Raw genomic sequence first — 22,446 nt, 5'->3', positions numbered from 1 at the left:
TAGGGTTTGGGAGAAGACAGGACCTTAATATAGAGCTAGCTTAGTAAGAGTCAAGTGTAAGCTTGAGTTGACAATCTAGGAAAATTAAAACTACTTTTAATTATATTATGGTTTCAAGCAATCACCATTACTTCCAAAATTGTCTTGATTACTGTTCTAAGATTGCTGTAAGTGAACACATAAGTTGTTGAGCCAAAATAGTGCAGTGTTTTGGGGGAAGACTTGTAATACTTTAAAGGACTTACAAAAAAGGGTTTATAGCTCACTGATTTTGACAATAGAATTTTAGCATAAATACTCTTGAAAACAGAGTAAATATTTGAATATAGGAATGTTGTTTTTGAAGCATTACAAAGACCACCAAATTATTGCTAATGTGTTCTTGACTAACTTATGTAATGTTTTTGTGTCTCAATTTCTGCATCAGGAAGAGAAATAATGTTATCTTCTAGGATTTTCAGTATATTTAACATAATGTAGATAAAATGCTTATTTAAGTGCCTGGCACATTTGGGTGGCCATTATCATTAAGCTCTCTGCCAAGGACTACTAAGACAAACTAACAAAAGACACCTTGCAAGATTAACATGAAAAGCTGTGAAACATGTTATATCAAATTATTGGAATGTTGTAATATTTTGAATATTTCCACCTGACATCTCAGAGTACTCAGAAAAAAGTTTCTGCATTTAATCTCTATAAATTACAATCTTAACTCTAACAGTTTCTTGTTCTGTGTTAGAAAATCATGGAAGTATGACCAACCAACTTCTGGAATCATGCACATTTGCTGCCACTTGCACTTATAGGCAAGTTTTATAAAAGTTCTCATCAATTCTACTTTCTATATGTGTCAGTCACAAGACAAAGAGTCTGTCCTAAGAGGTACTGAAACAAGGCAAATATTAAATAGAGTACATAGAATATTAAGTTAATATTAGCAAAATACTAAAGCTCATCTAATGACAGATCCTGGATCTTTTATTAAATTATATATATCACAACTCTATGTACTCAGTCTACTTGAGCATTTTGCAGTTGGGATTATTATAAAAGATGGTGTTATGAACAAACTGTGTTTTGGTATATAGGTATAGAAACTTGTAGAATTGTTGAGCCTGACTTTCTTGCTTGCTCTTTGTTTTTGCATATTCAGAAATCATTTATTTAGTTAAAGTGCTTCTTTAATTGGTTTACAGCATTGGTTTACAACATTGTATATGATTTAGAAATATAGGATGCCATTCATTTGAGTAGGTGTTGAAACGCCAAACCCATATCAGGCACCCATAGTTCTCTATCATAATCCATTGTGTTCCTTCCCCATTTTCCTCCGTTCCCTCCCTCTCCCCATGTTAGTCCCAGGTATATAGTCAGAATTCTAAGGCTTTTATTGGTATGGTGGTGTTTTCTGATTCTTTGTTTTGTTTCTGTATATTACACATATGAGCGAAAACTAATGGTATTTGTCTTTATCCTTCTGGCCTATTTCACTTAACATAATCCCCTCAGGTTCTAGCCATGTTATTGTAAATAGCTTGCTATAAACTCTTGGTTTATCTTTTTTATTGTTGAGTAATATTCCATTGTATGCACATATCACATCTCCGGATACTGTCATTGGTCACTTAAGTTGCTTTCCTAACTTAGTTATTGTAAACGGTGCTGCAATGAACATAGGAGTGCATATATCCCTTTGAATAAGTGTTTTGCATTTTCTATATCTTAAGTAAACTTAGAGAGGCATGCACCACATGCACATTATTTTGACCACATACTTCATCTTCTGGATAATGTTGCTAAGCTGGAAGTTAGATAACACAGTCTTTTAGGAATATAGAGATGTTGATATTAAAACAGGTATTTGATATTTAAGGTAGGATATTCTAACACATTAGTAGTAGTATATTTTATGTAAGCCACTCCTTTTGAGTCATACGAATTTTATAAAATTTGCAGAAAGAACAGACACGTTCAATGAATAATTTCATTTATTAATTATTTCATTTATTCATTAGTAAAGTATGTACCAATGCATATTGATGTAGGCACAATTAATAACAGGAAAAAGATATATAGAAATATTTTCAATATGATGATATTTTGCTAATCTGTTTTCTAGGGATAGCCTTATATTTTAAGGTTATGGTTCTCAATTACAGTGAATCTAAATCTCTTCCTTTCATCTTTTCAGTGGCAGGATTTGTCACTCTTCCCATAAACAAAATTGATTCTAGGAAAAAAAAAAAGAATGTTTTAGGAATTTCTGGGGGAAAAACTGACAATAATTTTTTTAAGTATTTTAACAATCCATTTACTCTTATTTTCCTATAAGAAACATTGACAATGTCTAAGAGCAAACCATCTTCTTTATCTAATATACACATATTTATATCACTACTAATAATTTTCTGGTAATTTATGAAGAAAATGTACACCAACAGCAGCTTGTCATGAAAATTCATTAGTCTTACTTCATATAGGAAAGAAATAGTAAATTGACAAAGAGATGTTCTAAATATAGTCAGGCAAACATAGCATAATAAATGGTACAAGCATGTTAGGGTATACATTTAAGGCATTACCAGTCATCTTTTTATGCATGTAACAAAAACCCTTGGGGTACAGCTTCTCAGATTTCCTATACCTTTGAATCAAAGCTTACTGCTAAAGTCAGTATTTTCATATCATTAGTGCTTTCAATTCCTCACCAAGATGATATGGTATACAGCATTAATGCAGACACCTGTTTGCATTCATTCTGTTTTTGAAAATGATAAGGAACTAAGAACTAGAGGGCAAAACAGAAATAAATGATGTGTCAAAATCCAATCACTTTTCTTTTCAATTTGGGTAAGGGGAGAGACTTGAATGCACCAATGCCAAGTGTTCACTGATGTTCCTTACAATCATATGTAATAAAAATTAATTTCAAAAGTGACCAAAAATTACATGATTTCAGAACTGATGAAAATTACTTTAAAATGTCTTTAAAATAACAATGTGTAATTAACTCTTTACTTTTAGTCCAAAGACAGATACACTCTCAGAAAAGACATAGTCTTCAGCAGAATATTTCTTTTATAGAGTAATTTTAATCAACGATAACTTGTCTCAAACATCTTAAAATAATTCTGAGAAAAACAAAAAAAAATCCACAAAGAAAGATAGGTGAAACATAAATGTTTTCGCATATGTATATTACGTTTGGTCTCAGTAGGAATCATCAGTGACTCCTGTATACTTATAATTCTATGACATCAAACTGCTTATCAAAATTATTAGTTCAGGAAACTTCTAAAGTCACTTTTGTAGAAACTCAAAATTGAAGTCAAAGTTTAAAATTTTAAACATACAGAGGTCTAGGACATTAATAATAGTGACACATAAATGTAATTACATCACATTTGTCCAAGTCTTTTCAGTCTAATTTTATATCAAAGGAGAACCACATTTTGAAGTCTTTATGTACTCATCTACTCACTACTAAACTGAACAGATTAATGAAATCTCCCTTTATTAATATCAATGGATTTAGAGCCAGGCTAAAGCAAAATTCATTATATTTTTCCATTTTTCCCTTCATATCCACTTCTGAAAGCGATGACCCCTATGTTTAATCAATATATTTGATTCCCATGTTGTATAGATATCACCTTTACCTTTTAATATTACATTATAGCAGAAAAATGAACACTAATAGCCTAGAAATAAAATATTGCTTAATGAATATCCTGTGTTATGCTGAGTCCTTAGCTGCAAGTGTTCAAAACATTAGTTTTTATTATGTGTGAGCTACTCTCAATTGCAAAATCATGATTCACTACTTTCTTAGAAATGGTACATAGCATGTAACACCTTTCAAAATATTTTTCTGACATTCTCTAAATATGGCTAATAATTTCAGTCTAAAACAGAAGAAAATGTTATCTATTTCCTTGGAAGCTTGACTTACTAATGAATGAATATCAAATTAAACTGATAGGAAAATACAAATATTGTATAGATTTTGCACACACAAAAAACAAAGTATAAATCTAGAATAAAATTGGTTGTCCTAAACCTAAAATCATTCATCCTCATATTTCAGAAATTGTCAAATGAACATATTTTATGCCACGAAGCAGTGCCTCCCTGGTGGCCCAGGGGTTGAGTCTCAGAGCTATTACCTCTACAGCCTGTTTGATCCCCGGCCAGGGAGCTAACCCACATATGGTGCAGCAGACCACTCCTATCTTGCCTGCTGTTCCCCTTAGCAGTGTATTTCAGTCAACCTACCCGTTCTACTTCCCACTCTGTCTCTGGTGAATCCTCTCACCCCCTGCATCTTTGGCCTATACCCCAATTCTTCAACACAAAAATAAATTAAAATTAAAAAATAAATAAATCCATTAAGACTATGCTAAATCAGTATCTTTGTTGATCTCAATGATTTTTTTTTAGTTCATTTGAAAGAAAAAATTTACTGAATGTGTTTTGTCATGATAATAGCCAATTCTACAGTTTATATGGCAATAATTTGCAGTTCCTAATAAATGAGTGGTCATTCATTTTAAATAGTACTTTAAGAGATGAGCCATAGTTTAGAATGTCTCATTACAATAAAGATCACAAAACAGCGGAAATTTCCATAAAGTTCTAATACTTAAGCATAATCACAACTAACTAAATAAGTAGATTCTTTTGTGTTCCAAAATTTCACCACTGTTTAACAGTGATCTATTGCATGCCCTTGGTCATCAACTTGGAAAATAGAGCCAAACATCATTATTCTAAATGCCATTATTTTTTTGTGCATTGGAGCTCTTTGTACCTTCACTTCTTTCTATTCTTTACAATTAGTGATTATATACTAATTGTGAGAAATTAGAGTTATCCAAATGTTAAAGATGTATAGATTAAATAACATTCAGAATATCTTTAAACATTGATATATCAACTACTGAAAATTAAGTTGTGTTAGTACAATCTCAGCAAATTTAAAACTGTTGCATTGTTTCTATGATAAAACTTTCAAAAGGGTCACTCAACATTAGTTTCATGGAGTCTAAAAAAAGACACAGGTATATCCCAATATTGGGGCCCTCCCGTCAGGCAGGAAAGAGAGTCAAGCTATCTGCGAGCCTGTAACAGCTGTGTAAAATCAAATGCATGCAGGTAAACCAACATTTTCACTCTCCACTCATGATCAAACAGCCAAATAAAAAGTATTGACAGTGGGTGTCCAGCCTTGGCATCGCTGCAGTGTTTTCTTTTCTTTTTTTTTTTTTTTTTTAAATGACAACTATTTTTTTTTTTTTAGATTTATTTATTTATTTATGCAAGCACTGGGCACAGTCAGAAGCGCGGGAGGGTGAGAGAATTCACCAGAGCCAGAGCTGGGAGCAGAGCAGGCAGAAGGACCCAAGTACACTGCTGAGGGGAGCAGCGGGCAGCAGGAGAGGTCTGCGCGCCATGTGGGACCCTCCTCTGGTGGCCGGGGAGCAGCCGGGGATCGAATCGGAGCTGCAGAGACTGCAGTCAACTACGCAACCCAGCACTCAACCACTGTGCCGCTGGGGAGGCCCTCTCTGCTGTGTTTTCTTTGGCAAAGAAGAGATTATATTCTGGATTGTTTGGGTTCTCTATATTCCGCATACAAGCGAAATCACCCAGCTTTTATCTTTGTCCTTTTGGCTTATTTCATTTATCATAATCCCTTCCAATGCCATCCATGTTGTGGCAAATGACAAGATTTTCTCTTTTTATTGCTGAGGTCAGAAAAAGACACACTTTAAAACCAGTTCTTGAAAGCTGACTGTAGATAGGAGGCATCCAGGTGGTGAGGGGAAAGGGAGAGGTGAAAACAGAGTGGTGGAGCCTATGGGTGCTTTGGTGGTGGGAGAGCTATGGTGACCACACATAAGAGGAGAAACCCTATACTGTCAAAGACATAGAACAAGTGACCTTCCTGGTAGTCTAGGGGTTAAGCCTCAGTGCTATTACTGCTAAGGCCTGAATTCTATCCCTGGCCGGGGAGTTAACCCACACATGGTGCCACAGACCTCTCCTGTTTTGCCGGCTACTCTCCTTAGAGGTGCATTTCAATATATATGCTTGTTCTACTTCCCACTCTGTCTTTGGTGAATCCTCTCACACATGACCCACAGCACCTCTGGCCTGAACCCCAGTTCTTCTAACAAGAAAACTACCAAAAACAATACAAAAGAAACAAAAAAGAAATATAACAAGGATGTAAAATGATACTTCATTAAAAAAATTTAAAAATATATAAAAAATAAATTCATATACAAAAAAAATAAAAAGCAGTATAGAGGTAAAGAAAAAAAATAACTCCTATATTGCCTTCCTCTAGTATCAGCATAACTTTAGGTCAGGACAACCTAGAATTAGAAGCCTCTTCTATCAAGAATAATTATATTCTTCATGTTAATGATTCATTGTTCCTACCTATAATAACTAAATTCAAACTTGTATTTATTAAAACAGCTTTTGCAGAGTAAAATGTATCAAACTACTTTCTGGGTTTGCATCCTTGTTTTACTTTATTATCCAACAAAGTCTTCATATAACTATCATTAAGACTTTATTTCCATTTAATATCCCTTAATAGAGAAATACAATCACTATCCTTACTTAACCTAACAGATTCAGATTATGATATTAACTATGCCTCTTTTTCCTTGTAAAGCAATTGATAGAGAATTTTTTTTATTTTTGTTCATTTATTCAGTTCCTCACTAATTTGTATGTATTAATTTATTCATAATGAACACTTACTCTGCACTAGGCACACACAGTGTTATAGCTTTCATGTATTCTTTCATTTAAATCTATGAGATGAGTACTAAATTATGAGTACTAAATTATGTTCAACTAGAAAATGAGAAGAATATGGCTTAGAAAGTGTGATTTGTATTATAACTATTAGTTAATTGATCTAGAAATTGGGATGACACTTAAGCACATCTCTAGGAATAATGATATCATGTGCATAGCACTCTGCCAAATACTGAGGTCAACAAAAAGATGAATGAGATATTATTTCCATCCTCCAGAGGTTTATAACCCTCACACAGTCATTATGACTCCTGCAGAATCCTAAATATAACCTTGAGGAAAGTTTCCCTACTCCCCACATTCTTGGTTTCACTTTTTGATAAGCACAGAAATATCTACTCAGGGAATAAGTATTATAAGAGTTGATGGGGGAATGGGGAAGATGACCTGAAAATCAGGGGGAAAAATATTAAAACAGAGTGTGTCATGCTGAGACGTCTCCTTGATGAGGGGCCAGGTAAGGAAGTGAAAAGGGTTCAATAGAGATCCTAAACCCTGAGGAAGAGGTGAAATAATTGCAGTCACACAAGTAACAGGGCTGTGACCAATGAAGCTCTCCCTCTACTGACAGATTACATACAGCATGCCAGTTCTTTTTGACTTAACCGTGAACTCCGGATTTGAGAAACCACAAAGAATGATGTGAGTCAAACCACTCAGCCAGCTCTGCCACACTTGTTTTGATGGGATTGATGCATTATGGGGAAAAAAATGCATCTACCCAGATAATCTGCCTTTCCACATATTAACATTATCAAAGGCCAACCCAATTACTACTACTTCTATCTTTTTCTATTTATTTTCTTTCTTCATCTTTCACCAATTTCCCAAATTTGAGATTTGGAATTATGCTTGACCCCTCTCTCCTACTCAGAAGCTACATTTGTAGTACAATTCCTTTCTTTTTGCAATGAAAAAAAAAAATGTCTCTCTATCTTACCTCACAAACAGGAATGCTGTGGTGATGTGGTCTTGCTACCTAAAACACCTCTTCAAAAGACAACATAAGACTTCTGACCATGTTCCAAGGAATGGACATCCAGAAAATAAGTGAGGGGCAATCCTGACATTAAACTTATTGGTATGCCAATTCTATCTTCCTTCAATTCCTGCTTATTCTGTTCCCCCTTCTCTGCCAATAAATTTGAAAAATTCTATCATAAGACTAAACCTAATAGTTAACTACATACTACCACACAGGGGAACATGAAATGTCTCTCTCCCCTAGGGTTTGGGGAATGTCCAATGGGGTCCTTCTATGAATACTGCCTTTTTCCTCAGATCCTTAGCTGAGGCTCTATTTCTCACTTTGTACTTTACACATTCAATTTCATTATTAATTTTTAAAGATTTATTTATTTATGCATATGAGAACTAGGGTAAAGGCCAGAGGTGGGAGGTGAGAGGATTCACTAGAGACAGTGAGGAGCAGAACAGGTAGATTGACTGAAATATACTGCTGAGGGGCTCAGCGGGCAAGTCAAGAGAGGACTGCTGTACCATGTGGGCTAGCTCCCTGGCCAGGGATAGAACTCATGCCTCAGTAGCTGGGGAAAATTTCATCACTGAGACTTTAACCCGGCACCACCAGGAAGACCCTGAAGGTTATCACTTTTACAGACTAACTCAACCAGATCCCAAAGCAATAAAATCTACAAAAGATAAAATCCCATGAAGGAATGGATCCCACCAAAGAGCTATACAAGGATACCCCTTGCTCTGGCAAAGTGCAGCCTTTGCTCATTTGTATCTATGCAAATATCTTTTCCTTGTCCTTTTCCTAATAAATCTTCCCTTTTAAAACTGCAGTTTCTTGTTCTTTAAAAGTACCTGTTTGTGTCTATGCAAACATATTTTTTAAAAGAAATCTTTTGTGTGTTGCTGAATTAGAAAACTTTCTAAATTCTTTCTCAGAGGGACCAAGGACCTCACTCACAGAACCCCAACATCTTTATTCTTTATTCTTTTGAAATCTAGCTCTGAAACCTTTCACGACTCTACACTTCCCACTAGCCACTCCTGATGTGGCACTATAAAGAGTGGATTTCACAAACAGGGTCTATTCCCATTCTGAAACTTTCCAATTGTTATTGAAAACTGTCCAATATTATTAAGGTCATACATGACTTAAGACAAACTACATAACCTCTCTCTGAGTTTCTATGTCTTTACTAGCCAAATATCCAACCTATTAGAATGGTGTGAGCTTTAGACATGGGCATTTAAAATAGTTAAAACATATCAGCTATATTGGCAGTTATTACTGCCATTGTTTTCAGTTTCTGCCATTTCCTAGAACATGATGCCTAGTACAAAACAGGCACATATATCCACTGAAAGAATAAATGGCTTCAGATAAAAATTGCAAATAACAGTTATGATTAGATGTCTTAAGAAGTTCACTCAGTGAATTTTCAAAAAAGTACCTGTTGACTTATTCTTCATTATAAACAGGAATGGATGATTTACTATAAACTGGTTTCGAGGCAAACTCATGATCACAGGGATGTGCATATCTGCAAAAGAGAGACAACCATTATTATTTAGATGTATACATCAAAAGGTCAATTCAAAAATATATATATCATATACTTTTTACAGAGAGGAAATATCATTTTTTAAAGTGTTGACATGAAGAAATAAACCATTTTCTTTCTAAATAAAGAGAAATTTGGAATAAATATAAAAACAAAAACAATAAATATTGGATCATTATGGCATAACTCCCATTTCACATTTATGGTCAACGAGGAGGAAAGCCAGAAACTATATACAATTTAGTGGAGGCAATTGAAAATTTTCTTATCTTTTAGACAGTAAGTTTCTGCTAATTTTTATTTTATATTATATGATTGATTATTAGACGGTTTTAACTCTTCATCTTATTCAGACTTGTTTGCATTTTATTATTTCTATTTTTCAGACATGGTAATCACATCTCAATTTCATTTTTTTAACTTACTTTTCTGTAATTACTCTGTAATCTCAGAACATTCAAGGATTTGGGCTGTGAATGTGTAGGAGTATGGTTTTTATTACAAGATTAGAAACCTAGATTTGTTGTGCTAGTAACTCTTTCATATGTTTACTTATATCATTCTGTTCCATTGTGGCATTTGTCAATACTTAGTGCAGGTAAATTTAAATGGTTGGGTTTCTTCTTTCTAGACTAAATAACTACATCAGTTCAGATATATTCCTTCTTTATCAATAATTCAATGAATTTGTAAATTCAAACAAATCCATGAATAATAATTTAATAAATATAATATGGGTGATTAGAATTGAAAAACAATTGTGGAAGAGAAAACTTATCTTCTACCTTCTTATGTTTTGTGACTGAAGTCTGAAAAGTAAACTGACTAAAGATAAAGGAGAAGAATGTTTATTTTGTAGCATTCACAGAAAAGAAGTAAATACCCAAGAGTGGTTGTGCTGAGACTTTATATACCATTTTAACAAAAGGTATGTGAGTTGTAATTGGTATATTGTAGGAAGGTAAATCAATTCAATTTGAATTGGTAAATTCAAATTCAAATTCAAGGCAAACCCAATCATCATGGTAGATACAACTTATTTACTAAAGTCTATTATGCAGGCTTATTTCAGTGCCAGCCTCCAACTCTTATGCTAAAGGCTGTTCTCCTCCTCCTGGTATGGGAGAGGAAAGAGAGACAGCTTTGGCAAGGAAGGCATATAGTGGGAGGGTACAGTGTTCTTTTTGTATCTGCTATTTCTCAATTACCTTATCTTAAAATAACCCATCTGCCAAAATGGGATTTTAGGAGGGCATGTACTGATCCCCTTCAAACATAACCTTAGTAACATAAAATACGTAACACTTGCTTATCTGGAGTATTAGGGCTATGCTTCCCAAATTACCTATAGATACAGATTCATATCTGAATTAATGAGACAAATCAGAAAAATATTGTCAGTATCACTCTTATTCACATTTGGGTCAATACTTCAGTTTTGTTGTTGTTGTTGTTGTTGTTGTTGTTGTTCTTAAGTAGCTACAAGTTTGCCTATAAGTCAAAATACACATGCTGACTGCTCTGAGGTGTAATACATCACACTGGTGATTCAGCCTGCCCTCCCTAATCTTGTTGCATACTTTTAGTAAACTCTGGACTTAATATAAGAGGCAGTAGGTAATAGCAGAAAGAACTCTGAACTTGATTTTAGGAAACTGATTTCTGTTCAAGCTGCTGTCAATTAATAGTCTAACCTCAAGTCACTTCACATTTCTGGGTCTCTTTCTTCACCAATATAATAAAAACATCGATCAATAATGTATAAGGACTCTCCAGTTTTATGTAAAAACAGCTGGAAAAATTTTTCTATATGCTACCCCAAAGCAACCCCAAAGATAGAAATAGCTATTCCCTTGAATCTAAGTTCCTTGAGCTCAGCAATATAAAGTCCTTCAGGTGGTGGCAAAAGGCAGAATGTCCTGATCAGATGTCAAAATCCATTGACACTGTGTAGTATTACAAATTAGTCAAGACATTAATGTTATAAATATAAATTTATGAAGATTTTCATAATACAGTTTAAAGGATACACACAATTTACACAATGGTTAAAATCCAAATAACTGGAAAAATTCAAATAGACTCATCAAGGATTCATTAAAGTTCCTTTTCCAGTTCTAACTAAATGTAAGTCTTTCTCCAATTATTTTTTAAGTATACATATACACAGCATAGACACTATTCAAAATGACATATCTTTGAGGAACTATATCATATCGGAGTGATTGTAGAACTTTGTGTGTATACAAAACACCTGGAGGCCTTGCAAAATGCAGATTCTAATTCAGGAGGTCTAAAGTTGGGCCTGAGTTACATTTTCAAAAGTGCCCAAATAACTGATATTGCTTGTTTGTGTACTACACTTGCAATAGGAAGGGCCAGTTGAAACCCACTGTGGAGCACTGATTCTCACACTTGGATGCTCACAGGAATTCCTTAGAGAAATTTATGAAAATATTAGAGTTTGCATCCCATCTTCAAATTCAATTATCATTTAATTATCTTAGGTTGTGGAGTGGCCACAGGACTTTCAAAAGATTTACAGCCTTTAAACTTTGCTGTGTAGTTTAAGAGGCACTGCCTAAGCAAGAATGGTAAGAGTCAAATTCTAATCATTGGACTAACTGGATAAAGCAGGAAAGTGAAATGAACACAATTGCTGAAGATGAAGCATTCCTAAGTGCAATGATCTCATGTGTGAGCCTAACATTTTTCACATGGGTCTTGTCTTCTGTCAAGTAGTCTAATTTAAAATCAAGTAAATATCAGCAGCTGGGCCTCATTCCTTAATTAAGTTTTCCCTCTGCTTTTACATTATTGTGACGGCAGAGATGCATGAACAACTTATATAATCAATTTCTTTTTCTTCCTTTAGTAAGCTGGACAGCAGGAAGGAAAAAAATAAAAACTGTAGTACTGAAAAAACACCATTACTATAATGCACATTTTCCCTAGGGTTCCTCCTGACTTATTGTGAAGTCAGTTGTCCTACCAGTTGATGCTGCAGCTTCACTGCCATCTTCATTTATCTCCAAGAAAACTTTTTGCATGATTTGGGAAACATATACGTCAGATGAATCTGTTGGAAAATATGAAAATGTATTTAAGGGTTAAAATCAGTAGCTATTACCTATTGGAAGCCAGATTAATTACAATTTCAAATGAACAAAGAAAAGGAAAAAAAAAAAACAAACTCTTTCCATGTTGGTTAATTTGCTCGGGATAAAGGTGGTTTGGGTTTAGCTCCTGTAGGAATAATACAGAGACAGATATAGAAAGAATAAGTTTAGTCCAGATATAAAAGGCAAGGAGAGAAGGGGTAAACCTCAAATCAGTATCTTACTATGACACATATTTGAACAGAGGGTTTTGCCTTCCTCAGCCATTGCACCATGTGCATTCAACCTCAAAGCCAACTTGTCTTTTAAATTCTGCATTAAGTTTTGATCTGAATTTAAAACAAAGTCTGTGTTCCTTTGTGACTGATGAAGCTATGAAAGACTGAAGAACTTATATGTCATCTGTCATAGAATCACTTCAGAGCTGTGTTTTAAAATCTGTCAGATTACTCAGCATAAGTTGTCTTACAAAGTTTTGTTCTGGTGTGGATACAAACTGAGAGAGAATGGCTCTCTTCTTCCCTTGGTGGAATTGATATATGTGTGAAGTGTTTCTGATGTAGTGACCCTCCAGGATAAGCTCCTTGCCATACAGAATTGAAACCATAAGTTCAAAAACCGTCAGCCATCCCTGTTGTGCCAAGATCAGATAGATCTGCCAATGTTTCACAGAAAGTGGTGGCAAGAGGGGTGGAGGAAAGGAAGATGGGCCTTGAAACCTGTAAAGAAAGGAGAGAAAGGAGCTCTGTCTCCCTTAAGAGAAAAAGTTGGTATGCAGGTCAATTCCCATCTAATCCATCAATTTAGAATGATTCATGGAGAATTTCCTTAGCATAAGGGAACCATTTCTAACAGCTTTCAGGAAAATAAATCACCTCAGGCAAGAGAGACAGAAGTCTACAAAAGAATATTCCCATAAAATGGCTTCCCATCCTACTAAAACTCCAAATTGCTTGTGATGATTTTATGGGACCCCCTGATTATGTTGATCTTCATCTCCTACATGCCTTTCCTTAATAAGGCCTCCCCCTAGTTCTCCCTCTGTTTAGAGTCCCCACCACATAAGTTTCCTTGATTGAACCTTTTGCTATTTATGTTATAGAGGCACCTCCATAAAAAGGAGTTTCAATGTTCCCCACCCCACTTAATTATGGGCAGAGCTGGGCACCCAGGTAAGGCTATACAACATGGAAGGCAAGTGGGCTTTGGAGACCCAGGCATGGGGAAGAAGGGTTCACTTGCTTCTTCACTTTGGACTTGCATCAGGGACTTGGGGGACTTGGAGGACACATGTTGAAGAGAGACATGAAGAGACACTTGGTAGAGACATGTAGGTGGGGGACATGCAGGGAAGCTGACAATGGCAGCCATTATCTTGATTTGTATTTTTGCATTTCTCCTTTTGTCCCAGCCTTACCTGCCTACTTTTGTCTCTTTCCTGTAGTTCTCCACCAGAAGCTGTCTCAGACTTTTGAGAAGTGTTTGGGCTTCAGCAACCCCATTTCAACTGACCCTGTTTGGCTGGGCATTTACCTATGAGGGGGTGGGTAACCCTGCTGTTTTATTGGAAAACTATCATCCTTTATTCTCCTCTCTCTCTCTCTCATATATATATATATATTTATATATATATATATATAAAAATATATATGTATTATATGGCTTCCCATACATATAAATATACATAATATATATATTTAATATATATATATATATTTAATATATATAAATATATTATATATATATACACACACATACACGTTAATTCTTTCAAAGTTATTCACGCTAGGCATCTGTTTTGTCTTTGTGTGCATGGATGGTTGGACTTCTTTAGAGTATGCATGTTTGGGATTCCTGGGGTGTCCCTTGGTTTCACACTAACATTTAGGTCTCAATAAAATGGCATATCTTAATAGCAGACTTCTCTCTATTCTACTCTATTCTTCCACTCTCTAGTTCTGCTCTTATCTGATCTAGAACTTTTTTGACTCTGTTAGTTAACTCATAGGATCTATCCTTGCCATTTGATGAACTATTTACTGATAAATTATTCACTTTCTATAATAGCTATAAACTTCACTGTAAGAGGGTCTCTGTCCATTTTATTCATCCCTAGAAATTGCAACATACAATTTGTTTACAATAAATGTCTATCAGAGAGATAAATCAATGAATATGAGTATGTTTAGTGATAAAAAATATGTAAGATGGATTGAAGTGAGAAATAAATGAGATGCAGGAGTATGGTCATTTAAGGTCAGGCAAATAATTGTCTTCCTTCCCCAGAATTATCCTGAATAAGATAGATTTTTATATAGAGCAAGAATAAATATCTTAGGAGCCCACACCAAGAATGAAGCCCAAAAATCAGGTTCAAGAGAAGAATCTGTCTCAATTTAGCAATGGGTACCAGAACATTAGACTGAACTACTTGTTCTTTGTATTCTATCTTACCAGAGAGGGCCTAGCATTGGGACAATAACAAGGTCTTAGAGATAAGAATAAAGAATCCACACTACATAACCCACTGCTTTCTAGATCTTTATAATAATTGTTTCTCTTAATTTTCTATGAAATTATAAATAAATTATTGTCTAATTAAAGGGACAATAAACCTTCTATACCTTTACTAGAAAATGTGAAAGTAAATATTATTGTGCCTTTGCCCCCATTTTTTTTTTGTATTTGACATTTACTGAGTATCTACATTGTGTCAGATGTTGAATGAAGTGATTTACACACTCATATATTTCTGCCAATAGGATATATTAATTTACTTAAAAGATCAGAAAATAGGGCCTCCCTGGTGGCACAAGGGTTAAGACACAACCTATGAAGCAATCCACAGCCACTGTAGCACGCATTCGATCCCTGGCCAGCCAGGGAACAACCCACATGACTCAGCGGACCTCTCCTGACTCATCCACTGCTCCCCTCAGCAGTGTATTTCAGTCAGTCTGCCTTTTCTGTTCCCCACTCTGTCTCTGGTGAAGCCTCTCACCCTCCACACCTCTGGCCTGTACCCCAGCTCTTGTATACATAAATAAATAAATCTTTAAAAAAATGAGAAAATGTAATATTTTACTTAAAAATATTTACTTAGAAAGAGTAAATATTTTACTCAATTTGCTAGAGGAATTATAACATTGAGAAGTCAAATACTCAACTCAAAATTTCCTGAAATAATTTTCTGAAAATATTTTATTCAAAACTTGTGAAATACATGAGTATAAGCTAGTGTGTCTTTTGTGAAAATATCTCGTAGCCTGAGTTTTGGACTGGTTCAAAAGAACTTTAGTAAATGTTTATTCTATACATGAAAATTAGGGACAGCAAAGAATTCACTATTCACCTAGTACCAGAGGGACTATCAGCATAGACTCTTTCCTAATAACCAGAGGTACTATCACCATTGACAGTGACTTTTCTATTTCAGGCAGTAAGACAGATAAAAGTAGTTAAAACAACTCAAATAGGTAACACAGGATAGAAAGAACAATTAATGTGGGACATTTATTCTCTGTTCAGGGATATTCTCTTGCCAAAATTCTTTTATGAAGCATTTTAGAATTATTTTCCTGATAAATCTCCCTATAAAGGAAGATTCTGTAGAAGTCACAAATTGCTCGGAATTTGCAGAGTTAGTGATTGTTTGAAATATCTGGAATATTGGCTACAAAGAAATTTAAGGGGAAGAAGCTGTTGAAAAGTTTGGTTTGTTTCAGTTTGGTAAGGTGGCTGTGTTCCAGGGAACATTTAGGTAGCATCTGCTTGAAGTGTTTAATGTTGACTGATGCTGATGAAAATGTCAAAGAAGGCCGATCTATCTGACAGAGTAAGAACAAGTAGCTAAATCATGCATAAAAGTGATAATGAACATCAATGTCATCTGGGTAACCCACCCATCTCCTCCAACAGGAAAACTCATTTATTCCATTCATTTACCCACATAACTGTAGAATGAATAAATTAATGAATATGTCTCTAAAACCCAGAGATTTATACAGGGATACACAATATCCCTATGTTATGATACAAAAACCCCATCAAATAAATATGCTTCTATCATTAGGCCCCTTTTTATAAAACAAAAGATTAAATTTAAAAGAGGGTAACTTGAGACAAATTTTCCCTCTTCATCCATTTTTTTTCTCTTTACTTAGTTATTTTTGTGCTAGGTGAGACCCCTAGGAGAAGAATTAAAAGACTCTTTTGGCGTTTGTTTTGCAAATGAGCATTTTCACCATGTACAATTTCCCAGGTGCAAGTTAGCATAACAGCTTCAATTTCCAAGATTTGTTTGAGTTCCAAGTTAAGTCTATAAACTGGAACATTACAAATTCTAGATGGTATTCATCATCCAGCAGCTTGTAGATACCTATTTCATGGGCTCTAATATTACCGAATTAACATTTGCAAATTGGCTTATAAGAGTTTTATTAGCTCTGCTTAGATGAGAGGCTCTAAGTTGTAATTCTCATTATACGGGAAAGGAAATCCAAAGAGGGCTGAAATAAAAGCTCACATAATGCTTTACCTACATAGTTCCATTACAAACACGGGTAGAAGGCTTATCTAACTTTCTAAAATGCTTTTAACTTTCATTAAGCTGAACTGCTTAACTGCAAAATAGAGTGCTAGTTTACAGACAGCTCTTCATGACTATGACATTTATTCACTGTGTATGTATTTTCTGTGGCCAAATGTTCTTTCAGTTATAAGATCAGTCAGGTAATAAATATTACAAAAAGGTATTAACATCATAATATAAGAATTATTTAATCACACTACCTGTTATTCCAGAAAGATCACAGCCACCACTGAATATCTCAGTAATGTTCAAAGAATACAAAACTTCTTTGAAGTCTAATTTTTGTTCCACTTTAAATCTGTTTTAAAAAGATAAAAAGAAAACTCTTGAAACATTATACATAGTTTGTAGCAAAATATTTTTTAATAAAATGGAATACTTTGAAGAGATTATATTGTCAAACTCTTGCTTTCATTATCTTACTTACTTTGTCTTACATTTCATATCTTTTCCCCCAGCTCCACTGAATAGTTCTGGGCTGCTTGTAAATTGCTTATAAAGGCAAATAAATGGTTGGTAAGAAAAGGAAGAATATATATATATATATATATATATATATATATATATATATATTGAAGTAACAATAACCCAGCAAAGCAGGGTGATGGTTCTAAGTTTTCAATTGGTTGGCTCCATCCTTAGAAATTTAAAAATTCCCTCTACCTATTATATAAAGTAGGTGTTTTTCACACCATCACAGGTAGTTCCTGGCAGAAGGCCAATATGTTGTAATAGGGGACAGAAGCCAATGGTCTTTGGAGAAGATTGTTGGCTACTGAAGTGCAGAGAGGCATTGATAAACTATCAACCTTCCCATCCTTTGTCACAGTTAATGTGATTTGCTTAAGTTTTTTTTTAACACAATTAATATCTTTCCAGGAAGCCCTATAAAGGAGATAAAAGACTGAAACTAAGTGAAATAAAATTTTAAAACTAAGAAGAAAAGAAGCCAAAGGCAGTACCCCAGTACATTCAGTTCAGGGCCATAAGTTAGGACTCCAGATTTGACTCAAACCTCAATTTGCCCAAATTCAAGAGACCTTAACTAGAGTGTCTTAAAATGTGTGATGTGATAACAACACCTGAATAGAGAGATCCTATACCTCTGAATCATGTACAATGTTGTACACTAATGTTAACTGCAATAAAAAAGAGAGAAAACTAAATAAACAAACACAAATTTGTCTTTAAAAAAGTTGTTTCAGACATTGATCTTTCATAATTCCACAATCACTGTTTCATTTTTCTCATAAATAGTAAAAAACTAGTTATTAATGATTTCACAGAGGTCTTCATCAGCTTACATTTTAAAACTGGATAGGAAACTGTACATAAAAAAAAAAAAAGACAAGATACATACAGTCATCAAACTGAGAACTATCCTTATTCCCTACATCAGTGAAATTCCCAGACAACTCCTACCCAAGAAGCACTATCTTTGCCCTAATGGGCATCCGATCCTGTGCTCTCAGGTTTGAATGCAGATGTGATTATCTGTATTCACAAGATCCTTACCTAGATAACAGATAGATCCACATCTGGAGCTAAACATTAACTTGGAACAATCATTATAAATAGATCGTTGTTTTAATTGCCAAATTTGAACACATTTTTAAGTTATAATTCTTCAAAACAAAGAACATGTTGTGGCAGAAATTTATTTTTTCATATTTTTATTTTTTTATTTAAATTTTATTTTTATATTCCCCATAAAATTACAACCCCCTTATTTTGACCCCAAGTCCTCCTTTCCCCGCCCCCCACCCCCCATAGAGTGTCTCTGGTTCATAGTTGTTTGTTGATTTTGATATTTTCTTTCTTATAGTTATTCATTTTCCTGGTCCCTTATTTAAGTTTTCTAGATTACTGCTATGAGTGAGACCAGCCAGTATTTTTCTTTTTCTTTCTGGCTTATTTCACTGAGCATGATCCCTTCCAGAGCCATCCATGTTGCTGCAAATTGCATGTGTTTATCTTTTTTTGAATGCTGAGTAATATTCCATGGTATATATGTACCACATCTTCTTGATCCAGTCATCTATTTTTGGGCATTTGGGTTGCTTCCAAAGCTTAGCTATTGTAAATAGTGCTGTTATAAACATAGGGGTGCAGGTGCTCTTTGGAATTGATGTTTCTGTGTCCTTTGGGTAAATACCTAGGAGTGGAATTGCTGGATCATATGGGAGCTCTATGTTTAGGAGGTCCAGAAATCTCCACACAGCTCTCCATAGTGGTTGGACCAGTTTGCATTCCCACCAACAGTGCAGGAGAGTTCCTTTTTCTCCACACCCTCGCCAACATTTGTTGTTGCTAGTTTTTTTAATATGTGCCATTCTCACTGGTGTAAGATGGTATCTCATGGTAGTTTTGATTTGCATTTCCCTGATTACAAGTGATGTTGAACATTTTTTCATATGCCTGTTGGCTGGATTATTTTCCTTGTTGTTGTTGAGTCTCATCAGCTCTTTGCAGATTTTTGTGATCAGTCCTTTATCATTAGTGTTGTGTGCAAAAATGTTCTCCCAGTTGGTGGGGTTTCTCTTTGTTTTTGTTATTGTCTCTTTTGCTGTGCAGAAGCTCTTTAATGATGTAGTTGTGGCAGAAATTTATTGATCCTAAATTATTTCTTGGTAGAATACATACTTTTGAAATATAGTAACTCATTCAGAATCCTGGCTATCTGGGAACAGGTACCACAAATATATTAAAGTATAGATAATGAAAATAGCTTCTTTTATGAATTGTTTTCAATTTCTTTTTAACTTCGGGCTAAGAAAGATAATATGCAACATGATGATTTTGAAGTTTTTAGGTTTTATTTTTACTGTTTTCATTAAAACACTGTCTTTTAAAACTGAATGGAGCATGCACTCCTAAAATGTGGAATATAAATGTTCTAGACTATCTATAAATTGGCTATTTTTAGTATAATAGTCCAAAGATTTTAGGATAATAAAATACTGCTACAACTTTAATAATGTCTATCACCACAAAGTCATTTAAGTAACAATCTTGCTCAATATGTACTCCAATGAAACCTGCACCAGTAGAAACCATTCAGCCATTTAATAAAGGAAGTCTACAGTGAATTTCTAATTATGCACAATTATCCACAATTACTGGAGCTATGAATAGCCAGGTGTGAAGTAGCACTTTCATTTGCTAAGCACTTAATATAGATTATAGCTTTTAATTGTCACAAAAATCCTGGGAAGTTAACATTATTATTTCCACTAACTTATAAGTAAGGGCTTGACATAGATGATTCCTAGGCTCAAGGTAAAGTTAGGAGCCTGAGCTAGGATTCAAACTCAAATTCATTTGAAATCAAAGCTAATGTGCTTACTCCCATTCCCTTCTTTTTTTTTTTAAAGGCATGTTTTTTATTTATTTATTTGTTTGTTTGCTTGTTTTGTTTATACATGCACTGGGTACAGTCAGAAGCGCGGGAAGGTGAGAGAATTCACCAGAGCCAGAGTGGGAAGCAGAACAGGCAGAAGGACCGAAGTACACTGCTGAGGGGAGCAGTGGGCGGCAGGAGAGGTCTGCGCACCATGTGGGACCCTTCTCTGGTGGCTGGGGAGCAGCCGGGGATAGAACCGGCGCCGCAGAGGCCGCAGGCAGCTTCGCAACCCAGAGCTCAACCGCTGCGCCACCAGGGAGGCCCACTCCCATTCCCTTCTAATCAATAATTAAAAAAAGAGAACAAAGACTCCACAACCACAAACTACATTAACATATTAATGTTAAGTGTTAAATATATGCCTCTTCTAAATTTTGTGAGTTTGTCTTTAACCTATGAAATTCATTTCCCCTTTTCCTTGACCCTCCTTTAAAATTGTCAAGAAAAGGAAACTAAGTTCCTTAAAGAACTAAGAAAAGATTAACAACTGAAACAAAAGCCAATCAAAGGAAGAAAATTAGAACATAAATAAATGGAATAGAAATAAAAAAGACAGTCTAAAAAATTAATGAAGCTAAAAGATGCTTTTTTTTTTTTTTAAGATTTATTTATTTATTTATTTATACAAGCACTGGGTACAGTCAGAAGCGCGGGAGGGTGAGAGAATTCACCAGAGCCAGAGCGAGGAGCAGAACAGGCAGAAGGACCGAAGTACACTGCTGAGGGGAGCAGCGGGCGCCAGGAGAGGTCTGCGCGCCATGTGGGACCCTCCTCCGGTGGCCTGGAAGCAGCCGGGGATCCAACCAGCGCTGCAGAGGCTGCGGGCAGCTTCGCAACCTAGCGCTCAGCCGCTGAGCCACCGGGGAGGCCCTAAAAGCTGCTTCTTTGAAAGAATGAACAAAATATAAAAACCTCGAACTAGGCTCACAAAGAAAAATAAGGATGAAACAAAATAAATAGAATAAGAAATGAAGAAAAGTTATAGCAGACATCTCAGAAATTCCAGAAGATCATAAAAGAGAGTACTATGAACACTTATATGATCGTAAGTTGAATAATACAGAGGGATGGAAACTTTCTAAAAATTATACAATCATACAAAACTGAGTAAGGAAGAAATAAACAAACCAATTACAAGCAATGAAATTGAAACACTAATTAAAAGTCTCCTGAAAAACAAGTCATGGGCCAGATGGTTTCACCAGTGAATTCTAGCAAAACTTAAGAGATGAACTGAAACAGAAGAAGTAAAATTATCACTATTTGTAAATGATATGATAATATATAAAGAGAACCTAAAAATCCATGGAAAAAAATTAAATCAATAAACAATTTTAGAAAACCAGCAGGTTTTAAAATCAATAAACAAAAATCTGTAGTCTTCCTATAACGCAAACAATCATTCTGGAGAGGAAGAAATTAAGGAAAGCATCCCATTTACAATTGTACCCCAAAGATTAAATGCCAGGGTTAAACCTAATAAAGGAGATAAAAGACCTATCCAAAGAAAATTACAAAACACTCACTATTAAAAGAAATAGAAGAAGACACAAAGAAATGGAAAGACATTCCCTGCTCATGGGTCAGAAGAATAAATATTATCAAAACAGCCATCCTACCAAAAGCAATTTACAGAAGAAATACAATTCCAATAAAAATCTCAATGGCATTCCTCAAATAAATGGAACAAATTCATATGGAATTCCTCAAATAAATGGAACAAATTCATATGCTGAAATTCATATGGAATCACAAAAACAAACAAACAAACAAAAACAAACCTGAGTAGCCAAAGCTCTCCTGATTAAAAAGCGGAAGAATGGAAGTATTGTACTCCCAGACTTCAAACTAAATACAAAGCCACAATAAAAAATAAAAAAATAAAAAAGATAATGACCTTGGAACAAAAACAGACATACAGACTAATGAAATCATATTGAAAGCCCACAAATGAAA

At 34.8% G+C, this 22,446-nt stretch overlaps 1 protein-coding gene across 1 annotated transcript in view; it reads right to left on the bottom strand.

Moving 5' to 3' along the window:
• Nucleotides 1–2,037: 2,037 nt before the first annotated feature.
• SERPINI2 (serpin family I member 2) overlaps nucleotides 2,038–22,446 on the bottom strand; it is a 46,599-nt gene continuing 26,190 nt past the window's right edge. Inside the window, exons 6-9 of the mRNA XM_037525752.1 lie at nucleotides 17,288–17,385; nucleotides 12,370–12,456; nucleotides 9,267–9,356; nucleotides 2,038–2,233 (exon numbers count right to left, since the gene is read on the bottom strand). Of these exons, the coding sequence (XP_037381649.1) occupies nucleotides 2,157–2,233; nucleotides 9,267–9,356; nucleotides 12,370–12,456; nucleotides 17,288–17,385 (352 nt within the window). The 3' untranslated portion in view covers nucleotides 2,038–2,156. The remainder of the gene's footprint in view (nucleotides 2,234–9,266; nucleotides 9,357–12,369; nucleotides 12,457–17,287; nucleotides 17,386–22,446) is intronic.

Source organism: Talpa occidentalis, unplaced genomic scaffold, assembly GCF_014898055.3.
Source record: "Talpa occidentalis isolate TD23 unplaced genomic scaffold, MPIMG_talOcc4v2.1 talOcc4.4, whole genome shotgun sequence".
Taxonomy (NCBI): Eukaryota; Metazoa; Chordata; class Mammalia; order Eulipotyphla; family Talpidae; genus Talpa; species Talpa occidentalis.
The sequence above is the reverse complement of the archived record's forward strand: the minus strand, read 5'-3'. Positions and strand labels throughout refer to the sequence as shown.